This window comes from Saccoglossus kowalevskii, chromosome 7 (assembly GCF_978046115.1).
Source record: "Saccoglossus kowalevskii chromosome 7, keSacKowa6.1, whole genome shotgun sequence".
NCBI classification, from domain to species: Eukaryota; Metazoa; Hemichordata; class Enteropneusta; family Harrimaniidae; genus Saccoglossus; species Saccoglossus kowalevskii.
The window spans coordinates 33,763,256-33,775,760 of record NC_140647.1 but is presented as its reverse complement, the minus strand read 5'-3'; the positions used below and the strand labels follow the sequence as shown (position 1 = coordinate 33,775,760).

The window sequence follows — 12,505 nt, the reverse complement described above, 5'->3', positions numbered from 1 at the left end:
ACACAGATCTGTCTTTAAGAACGATATGATTATCTTCCTATCATAATGGAATGAAGATAATTTTAATGCACTATTTGGCAGTCAACCAAGCCTGGTCAAATAGAAATCCTATTTCCTCAATCATATTTTGTGGCATCTGTATTTACGATAGTGTGTAACAATGCAATAAATTCCTTCAAATAATGTGGTAGACGGGAAATGATTCCCAAGCGACGATAACAACACACGCTAAAAACGCAAAGGCTCATGGGTAGAAGATTGTTTGTAAATATTGACACACTATGGCCATCTGATGCATGCGCAGGTGACGACTCCCTCGTTTTAAAATCAGTATAAACAAAGCACAGTATTTATACTTAAATGCAACACTGTCAATAATGCCATGTTTTCTTGACACTAATACATATGATAGAAAATATAAATAGTAATACTGATACTTCATTACTTTTCACAGTAATAGTTTTAGTTGTATTAATCATCAACATCACTCAGCATTTCAGCCTCAAATAAGTATCAAATGTATTAAGCTGCTGACTGATTTTCTTTTTAGAGGTTTAAATTCTTTGCATCTTTTATCATGCTTTTATTTAATGCAATAAAAAAGGTATCAGCGAATGGTGGGTAACAAAGAGTGTAAAACCAAACCTCGCTGTGCACGCCTTCTAGTCGCCACCCATGCATAATTATTATTTTAGTTGCCAAACTCACATAGTTACCTAAGTTGCAGGACAGCATTGGATACACACACCCATAGTGCCAATGAAAACCTACCATTATATGTATAACACAACAAGTTTGCTATAAACTTACCAAGCTTAAAGTGTTAGTTTACAGTTTTCTTATATCACTTTTCATTCTTCAGATATTAAACTTTCCATCAGTATATGTATTCCACTATCTTGATTCTCCAGCAAAGAATTATGGGTAAACTATAATATCATAGAACCTGTTGTGAAAAACTGAGCAAATGATTCACTTATAACTTTTAAAGTAGAATTTCAAATTGCTTAAAAGTTTAGAACATGACATCACACTGGTGCCAACCATACATAGAAAATGATTGTCATGGCAACAAAGGTATCAATTATACAGGTTATATGTAACCTGTTGACTGCAAAAAGGGGACAAAAAAGTGTTATTCTGTTTTCAATGATTTATCCTTTCAGCAATATCTTTACTTGTTGTGTCTTTGCATCATTTGAATTTCCATCAGTATAATTATATGCACTATTAATATTCACACTTTGAAATTTATCATTATTTCCCTAGTTATGGATGAAATCATTTCCTTAATGTTAGGATGTCATATTTTACCCATAATTCCTTGCTGAAAAAACAAAATGATTTTCAATGTATATTAAAAAGTCTACTACCGGTACATCCTAAACCTGACTAGTTATGCACTGATGAGAGATCACTAGCACCGACATTGTTACACTGTATCAATGTACGTCCCAACACAACTTGGAATCTAGAACAGCAGAGGGGATGCGGCTTCTATTAGAGCATCTACACATATGAGAAGTGGTGAATTTTTGGGTCTCAATTGTTCACAAAGAATGTGTGCGGCTTCTATTAGAGATGCGGCTTCTAATATTTAACAAATAAGTTTCAATTATTTCACTATATATTGTTATTCTGAGTGATGTTTCTCTCTGTGGAACTATGAGATACTTTTTTTCAATGCGTTATCAGTATGCGTTCAAAAAACATCTTCATTTTAAGATACTAAATGTGTCCATAAATTCAAAACGGCGATGTCTTAATCATGGGATAATTGTTGGCAGAATAATTTTGTCTTGCATATTGTTTATTAGGCACAGTTTTCCAATATTTGTAATAATATTCATATTATACTTCAATGAAGAAAGTTAAATATAGTAACAGAAACAATTTAGTCTTCACATAAAACTAGTGCAAGTTTTTGTCCCAATTATAAATGAATGGCATAACTCATACAGATATGTTTGGTGGTTAGAATGTTAGAACATTTCGGAATAGGTAAGATGGTTTAATTATATTTAAATATTAAATAGATTACAAACTTGACAAAATTCCCAAATAAACCTTTTGATTGGGGCACCTTACAGATTGTATTACTTCCAAAATAGGGTGTAAACAAATTATTTACCCATTACGAGCATTGGTACAATAGATTGCCTTTTGTTTTCAGACCAGCAATAGAGGGACTTTGGTAGGAAGAACCCTATGCCCCCCACTTGGTGGCGCCGTTGAATTGCAGTGCTCACTCTTGCAGTTTTTTTCTAGAAAAAAACCTGGGATAGTATGTCATGTTATTGTATTAAGTAATCTGCCAAAATATTTCACAAAAGTGTTCAAAAAAATGGGTGTACATGATTGTATTTGCCGCCATCATATGTTGATATTAGTGTTTGAAATTACTGCATGCTCATATGCCCAAAATCAGTAACTTTTCAGTCAGGCTGGTAAAAATAATATCAGTATCATTCTGGTAGTTAGCTCTGCTGGTGTTTGATACACAATTTTTAAACACTGGTTGATATATGCTAATCACATAGTAAACCAATTTGAACATGGTCAATCAAATTACAAACTGAAAGTCAGGTTGTCAAACTGGTACACATAATATGCTGCAATACATTCGTCTGGCCAATTTGCATATCCAGATTGGTACTGTGTTTATAACAAGGCATCAACTACTAATGCAGCATACTTATGCCATTCATAGCAAGTATTCCCATAGTTGTCATATATGCTCTACATAAAATGGTCTCACTACTTTGTCCTTAGTTAAGTTGTGGCAGTGAAAATAAAATCACACTGCAACTAAGTGTGCCAGATGTTGGGTATCCATGGCGAAATGGTATTATGCCCTGGAACTAGCATTTTATCAAAATTGTTTGTTTTGAATGGAATGGGTGGTTTAACATTAACTAGAATACACCATGTATCATTGTATTACGAGCATCTAGTTGGTATAATAGCTGATATACATGTAGGTCATTGCACTGTCACATCGTGTGTTTACAATTTTGCCAAGCAGCATGCAAATGTTAATTACAAATGTTACATGTACTTTGTTACATTCATGTATATTAAAGAACAATAGCAGTTGTATTTTATTTTTTGTTGTGAATGACTGGTCCTTGCCAACCAGTCACTGCTTATTTGCAGAAAATATAAACAAATGAGGCCGCATATATGATGAGATGAATCGTATCTACAGGAATAATAGATGCCTTGAATTTTCTCTGCATTTCTGATGTTACTGTTTATTTTTTTACAGGCTTGTCAAGATTCAAAGTCTAAACCATCGTTTTTATCTGATAAGCAACTAGATTCATGTGTCAAATATATCGTCAGAAAATTTCCAAACATTGATAAAAATAGTGTAAGTTTATTTCTACCTTTCACCACCAGTTCCCTGTTTTCATCACAATTTCACAAAATAGTTCTGTTATAGTCTGCACTTTCTTTCAAAAGATTGGGACAAAAATAGCCAATTTTTTTGAGTAAAAACTGAAAATTGACTCAAATTTTGTCCATTGGCTCTAAAATTAGCGTCCATTTCCAGAAATATTGAAGAATATTAGAAAAAAGAAAATTTGGGCGAGAAACTGGTGGTGAAAAGGTTAAATATGAATGGAGAATGTCTGTCTTCAATGTTGCAGTATCTGTGATGGCATATATAATAATTTTGAAACAATCTATTGATGTTTATATATTCAAAATCAGTTATTTCTTTGTTGAAATCTTTATTTCCTGTACTAATCTGTTCTTTGTTTCTTTTTGTCATAGAGAGATTTAGGGCCTGTAGCAATGATTAAAAATGACGTGGTGAAGTCATTATCGTTGTATTACTTCACGTTTGTTGACCTGATGGATTTCAAGGTACGTTGTCATAGTAATTGAGCTAATATATGTGGTATCAGTGTTACATTTAATTTGTACATCCAGGGTTCCCCCTAAGCTAGTCTAGCAATGAGAAATGTGTTTTCATTTCAAAAAAACACCTTGAATACAAATTGAATAAAAAATTGCCCAATTTTACTGAGAATCTGGGGAACATGACTTCAGAATAATTCGTGGAAATAAGGCATACAGGAAACATGAAGATATGATTTAAATAATGTATTACTAGTAACTTGCTCAGAAAATTATGTACTACGTAAACCCAAAAACAACAGTTAGGAATTATCAATACAAACCTATTTCATAATTCTATTCATTGACAGTTGATAATCCATTTATTGATTAAAAGTTTTTTTAACCTTTTATCTCCAGGACCATGCACAAGAATTGCTGACTACCATGGATGCTTGTGGTGTCCACTTTGATATTGTGAGTATAACTGTTTCAGTCTGCGTCCAGTATATGTGATGCATTTGGTGGATGAATTTCAGAATGTAATGTACTGAAATAGTTGCCATTGTAGACAAGGAAATAAGGTTTATGTAAAAATGTAAACATATCTCAGGAAAGTATATCAGAAACAATTTGTTGAACAAACTTCCTTATTCTAAAAGGAAATCATGGAAATATTTTGTTAAATTTCAGGTTTTAAATTTATGAGTGTCACCATCGCCATCGCATCATTTTTTTTCCAAAATTTTGATTAAGACTTGTAGGAAATTATTTCCACTCCTAAAAAACATTAAACAATTTTGGCAGAGAATTTTGTTTATTTTTTTATATTCATAAGCTATTTAATGAGAGTCTGAATCTTCTGTGTGGTATCAAATAAATACACATTGGGTAAAATCTTAGGATTATCATGTTATGCAAACATCACCTAGACAGCCAGCTATGTATATGCAAACATCACTTAGACAGCCAGCTATGTATATGCAAACATCACCTAGACAGCCAGCTATGTATATGCAAACATAACCTAGACAGCCAGCTATGTATATGCATACATCACATAGACAGCCAGCTATGTATATGCAAACATCACCTAGACAGCCAGCTATGTATATGCAAACATCACCTAGACAGCCAGCTATGTATATGCATACATCACCTAGACAGCCAGCTATGTATATGCAAACATCACCTAGACAGCTAGCTATGTATATGCATACATCACCTAGACAGCCAGTTATGTATATGCATACATCACATAGACAGCCAGCTATGTATATGCATACATCACATAGACAGCCAGCTATATATATGCATACATCACATAGACAGCCAGCTATATATATGCATACATCACCTAGACAGCCAGCTATGTATATGCATACATCACATAGACAGCCAGCTATGTATATGCATACATCACATAGACAGCCAGCTATGTATATGCATACATCACCTAGACAGCCAGTTATGTATATGCATACATCACCTAGACAGCCAGCTATGTATATGCAAACATCACCTAGACAGCCAGTTATGTATATGCATACATCACCTAGACAGCCAGTTATGTATATGCATACATCACCTAGACAGCCAGCTATGTATATGCATACATCACCTAGTCAGCCAGCTATGTATATGCATACATCACCTAGACAGCCAGCTATGTATATGCAAACATCACCTAGACAGCCAGTTATGTATATGCATACATCACCTAGACAGCCAGTTATGTATATGCATACATCACCTAGACAGCCAGCTATGTATATGCAAACATAACCTAGACAGCCAGCTATGTATATGCATACATCACATAGACAGCCAGCTATGTATATGCAAACATCACCTAGACAGCCAGCTATGTATATGCATACATCACCCAGACAGCCAGCTATGTATATGCATACATCACATAGACAGCCAGCTATGTATATGCATACATCACATAGACAGCCAGCTATGTATATGCATACATCACATAGACAGCCAGCTATATATATGCATACATCACATAGACAGCCAGCTATATATATGCATACATCACCTAGACAGCCAGCTATGTATATGCATACATCACATAGACAGCCAGCTATGTATATGCATACATCACATAGACAGCCAGCTATGTATATGCAAACATCACCTAGACAGCCAGCTATGTATATGCATACATCACCTATACAGCCAGCTATGTATATGCAAACATCACCTAGACAGCCAGCTTTGTATATGCATACATCACCTAGACAGCCAGCTATGTATATGCAAACATCACTTAGACAGCCAGCTATGTATATGCAAACATCACCTAGACAGCCAGCTATGTATATGCATACATCACCTAGACAGCCAGCTATGTATATGCAAACATAACCTAGACAGCCAGCTATGTATATGCATACATCACATAGACAGCCAGCTATGTATATGCAAACATCACCTAGACAGCCAGCTATGTATATGCAAACATCACCTAGACAGCCAGCTATGTATATGTAAACATCACTTAGACAGCCAGCTATGTATATGCAAACATCACCTAGACAGCCAGCTATGTATATGCATACATCACCTAGACAGCCAGCTATGTATATGCAAACATAACCTAGACAGCCAGCTATGTATATGCATACATCACATAGACAGCCAGCTATGTATATGCAAACATCACCTAGACAGCCAGCTATGTATATGCAAACATCACTTAGACAGCCAGCTATGTATATGCAAACATCACCTAGACAGCCAGCTATGTATATGCAAACATAACCTAGACAGCCAGCTATGTATATGCATACATCACATAGACAGCCAGCTATGTATATGCAAACATCACCTAGACAGCCAGCTATGTATATGCAAACATCACCTAGACAGCCAGCTATGTATATGCAAACATCACCTAGACAGCCAGCTATGTATATGCATACATCACATAGACAGCCAGCTATGTATATGCATACATCACCTAGACAGCCAGCTATGTATATGCAAACATCACCTAGACAGCCAGCTATGTATATGCATACATCACCTAGACAGCCAGCTATGTATATGCAAACATCACCTAGACAGCTAGCTATGTATATGCATACATCACCCAGACAGCCAGCTATGTATATGCATACATCACATAGACAGCCAGCTATGTATATGCATACATCACATAGACAGCCAGCTATATATATGCATACATCACCTAGACAGCCAGCTATGTATATGCATACATCACATAGACAGCCAGCTATGTATATGCATACATCACCCAGACAGCCAGCTATGTATATGCATACATCACCTAGACAGCCAGCTATGTATATGCATACATCACCTAGACAGCCAGCTATGTATATGCATACATCACATAGACAGCCAGCTATGTATATGCATACATCGCATAGACAGCCAGCTATGTATATGCAAACATCACCTAGACAGCCAGCTATGTATATGCATACATCACATAGACAGCCAGCTATGTATATGCATACATCACATAGACAGCCAGCTATGTATATGCAAACATCACCTAGACAGCCAGCTATGTATATGCATACATCACATAGACAGCCAGCTATGTATATGCATACATCACATAGACAGCCAGCTATGTATATGCATACATCACATAGACAGCCAGCTATGTATATGCATACATCACCTAGACAGCCAGCTATGTATATGCATACATCACCTAGTCAGCCAGCTATGTATATGCATACATCACCTAGACAGCCAGCTATGTATATGCAAACATCACCTAGACAGCCAGTTATGTATATGCATACATCACCTAGACAGCCAGTTATGTATATGCATACATCACCTAGACAGCCAGCTATGTATATGCAAACATAACCTAGACAGCCAGCTATGTATATGCATACATCACATAGACAGCCAGCTATGTATATGCAAACATCACCTAGACAGCCAGCTATGTATATGCAAACATCACTTAGACAGCCAGCTATGTATATGCAAACATCACCTAGACAGCCAGCTATGTATATGCAAACATCACCTAGACAGCCAGCTATGTATATGCAAACATCACTTAGACAGCCAGCTATGTATATGCAAACATCACCTAGACAGCCAGCTATGTATATGCAAACATAACCTAGACAGCCAGCTATGTATATGCATACATCACATAGACAGCCAGCTATGTATATGCAAACATCACCTAGACAGCCAGCTATGTATATGCAAACATCACCTAGACAGCCAGCTATGTATATGCAAACATCACCTAGACAGCCAGCTATGTATATGCATACATCACATAGACAGCCAGCTATGTATATGCAAACATCACCTAGACAGCCAGCTATGTATATGCAAACATCACCTAGACAGCCAGCTATGTATATGCATACATCACCTAGACAGCCAGCTATGTATATGCAAACATCACCTAGACAGCTAGCTATGTATATGCATACATCACCCAGACAGCCAGCTATGTATATGCATACATCACATAGACAGCCAGCTATGTATATGCATACATCACATAGACAGCCAGCTATATATATGCATACATCACCTAGACAGCCAGCTATGTATATGCATACATCACATAGACAGCCAGCTATGTATATGCATACATCACCCAGACAGCCAGCTATGTATATGCATACATCACCTAGACAGCCAGCTATGTATATGCATACATCACCTAGACAGCCAGCTATGTATATGCATACATCACATAGACAGCCAGCTATGTATATGCATACATCGCATAGACAGCCAGCTATGTATATGCAAACATCACCTAGACAGCCAGCTATGTATATGCATACATCACATAGACAGCCAGCTATGTATATGCATACATCACATAGACAGCCAGCTATGTATATGCAAACATCACCTAGACAGCCAGCTATGTATATGCATACATCACATAGACAGCCAGCTATGTATATGCATACATCACATAGACAGCCAGCTATGTATATGCATACATCACATAGACAGCCAGCTATGTATATGCATACATCACCTAGACAGCCAGCTATGTATATGCATACATCACCTAGACAGCCAGCTATGTATATGCAAACAACACCTAGACAGCCAGCTATGTATATGCACACATCACCTAGACAGCCAGCTATGTATATGCATACATCACCTAGACAGCCAGCTATGTATATGCATACATCACCTAGACAGCCAGCTTTGTATATGCAAACATCACCTAGACAGCCAGCTATGTATATGCAAACATCACTTAGACAGCCAGCTATGTATATGCAAACATCACCTAGACAGCCAGCTATGTATATGCATACATCACCTAGACAGCCAGCTATGTATATGCAAACATAACCTAGACAGCCAGCTATGTATATGCATACATCACATAGACAGCCAGCTATGTATATGCAAACATCACCTAGACAGCCAGCTATGTATATGCAAACATCACCTAGACAGCCAGCTATGTATATGTAAACATCACCTAGACAGCCAGCTATGTATATGCATACATCACCTAGACAGTCAGCTATGTATATGCAAACATAACCTAGACAGCCAGCTATGTATATGCATACATCACATAGACAGCCAGCTATGTATATGCAAACATCACCTAGACAGCCAGCTATGTATATGCAAACATCACTTAGACAGCCAGCTATGTATATGCAAACATCACCTAGACAGCCAGCTATGTATATGCAAACATAACCTAGACAGCCAGCTATGTATATGCATACATCACATAGACAGCCAGCTATGTATATGCAAACATCACCTAGACAGCCAGCTATGTATATGCAAACATCACCTAGACAGCCAGCTATGTATATGCAAACATCACCTAGACAGCCAGCTATGTATATGCATACATCACATAGACAGCCAGCTATGTATATGCATACATCACCTAGACAGCCAGCTATGTATATGCAAACATCACCTAGACAGCCAGCTATGTATATGCATACATCACCTAGACAGCCAGCTATGTATATGCAAACATCACCTAGACAGCTAGCTATGTATATGCATACATCACCCAGACAGCCAGCTATGTATATGCATACATCACATAGACAGCCAGCTATGTATATGCATACATCACATAGACAGCCAGCTATATATATGCATACATCACCTAGACAGCCAGCTATGTATATGCATACATCACATAGACAGCCAGCTATGTATATGCATACATCACCCAGACAGCCAGCTATGTATATGCATACATCACCTAGACAGCCAGCTATGTATATGCATACATCACCTAGACAGCCAGCTATGTATATGCATACATCACATAGACAGCCAGCTATGTATATGCATACATCGCATAGACAGCCAGCTATGTATATGCAAACATCACCTAGACAGCCAGCTATGTATATGCATACATCACATAGACAGCCAGCTATGTATATGCATACATCACATAGACAGCCAGCTATGTATATGCAAACATCACCTAGACAGCCAGCTATGTATATGCATACATCACATAGACAGCCAGCTATGTATATGCAAACATCACCTAGACAGCCAGCTATGTATATGCATACATCACATAGACAGCCAGCTATGTATATGCATACATCACATAGACAGCCAGCTATGTATATGCATACATCACCTAGACAGCCAGCTATGTATATGCATACATCACCTAGACAGCCAGCTATGTATATGCAAACAACACCTAGACAGCCAGCTATGTATATGCACACATCACCTAGACAGCCAGCTATGTATATGCATACATCACCTAGACAGCCAGCTATGTATATGCATACATCACCTAGACAGCCAGCTATGTATATGCATACATCACCTAGACAGCCTGCTATGTATATGCATACATCACCTAGACAGCCAGCTATGTATATGCATACATCACCTAGACAGCCAGCTATGTATATGCATACATTACCTAGACAGCCAGCTATGTATATGCATACATTACCTAGACAGCCAGCTATGTATATGCATACATCACATAGACAGCCAGCCAGCTATGTATATGCATACATCACCTAGAGAGCTAGCTATGTATATGCACACATCACCCAGACAGCCAGCTATGTATATGCAAACATCAGCTAGACAGCCAGCTATGTATATGCATACATCACCTAGACAGCCAGCTATGTATATGCATACATCACCTAGACAGCCAGCTATGTATATGCATACATCACCTAGACAGCCAGCTATGTATATGCATACATCACCTAGACAGCCAGCTATGTATATGCATACATCACCTCGACAGCCAGCTATGTATATGCATACATCACCTAGACAGCCAGCTATGTATATGCATACATCACCTAGACAGCCAGCTATGTATATGCATACATCACCTAGACAGCCAGCTATGTATATGCATACATCACCTAGACAGCCAGCTATGTATATGCATACATCACCTAGACAGCCGGCCAGCTATGTATATGCAAACATCACCTAGACAGCCAGCTATGTATATGCATACATCACCTAGACAGCCAGCTATGTATATGCATACATCACCTAGACAGCCAGCTATGTATATGCATACATCACCTAGACAGCCAGCTATGTATATGCATACATCACCTAGACAGCCAGCTATGTATATGCATACATCACCTAGACAGCCAGCTATGTATATGCATACATCACCTAGACAGCCAGCTATGTATATGCATACATCACCGAGACAGCCAGCCAGCTATGTATATGCATACATCACATAGACAGCCAGCTATGTATATGCATACATCACCTAGACAGCCAGCTATGTATATGCATACATCACCTAGACAGCCAGCTATGTATATGCAAACATCACCTAGACAGCCAGCTATGTATATGCATACATCACCTAGACAGCCAGCTATGTATATGCATACATCACCTAGACAGGCAGCTATGTATATGCATACATCACCTAGACAGCCAGCTATGTATATGCATACATCACCTAGACAGCCAGCTATGTATATGCATACATCACCTAGACAGCCAGCTATGTATATGCATACATCACCTAGACAGCCAGCTATGTATATGCATACATCACCTAGACAGCCAGCTATGTATATGCATACATCACCTAGACAGCCAGCTATGTATATGCATACATCACCTAGACAGCCAGCTGTGTATATGCATACATCACCTAGACAGCCAGCTATGTATATGCATACATCACCTAGACAGCCAGCTATGTATATGCATACATCACCTAGACAGCCAGCTATGTATATGCATACATCACCGAGACAGCCAGCCAGCTATGTATATGCATACATCACCGAGACAGCCAGCCAGCTATGTATATGCATACATCACATAGACAGCCAGCTATGTATATGCATACATCACCTAGACAGCCAGCTATGTATATGCATACATCACCTAGACAGCCAGCTATGTATATGCATACATCACCGAGACAGCCAGCCAGCTATGTATATGCATACATCACATAGACAGCCAGCTATGTATATGCATACATCACCTAGACAGCCAGCTATGTATATGCATACATCACCTAGACAGCCAGCTATGTATATGCAAACATCACCTAGACAGCCAGCTATGTATATGCATACATCACCTAGACAGCCAGCTATGTATATGCATACATCACCTAGACAGGCAGCTATGT

The 12,505-nt window shown here is 38.0% G+C and overlaps 1 protein-coding gene across 2 annotated transcripts in view; it reads left to right on the top strand.

The window, feature by feature from the left end:
* LOC100370467 (nck-associated protein 1) overlaps positions 1-12,505 on the top strand; it is a 59,162-nt gene that overhangs the window by 936 nt on the left and 45,721 nt on the right. For both annotated transcript variants that reach the window (XM_085501496.1, XM_085501495.1), the window contains exons 2-4: positions 3,269-3,373; positions 3,781-3,873; positions 4,267-4,323. In XM_085501496.1, the coding sequence (XP_085357622.1) occupies positions 3,269-3,373; positions 3,781-3,873; positions 4,267-4,323 (255 nt within the window). The remainder of the gene's footprint in view (positions 1-3,268; positions 3,374-3,780; positions 3,874-4,266; positions 4,324-12,505) is intronic.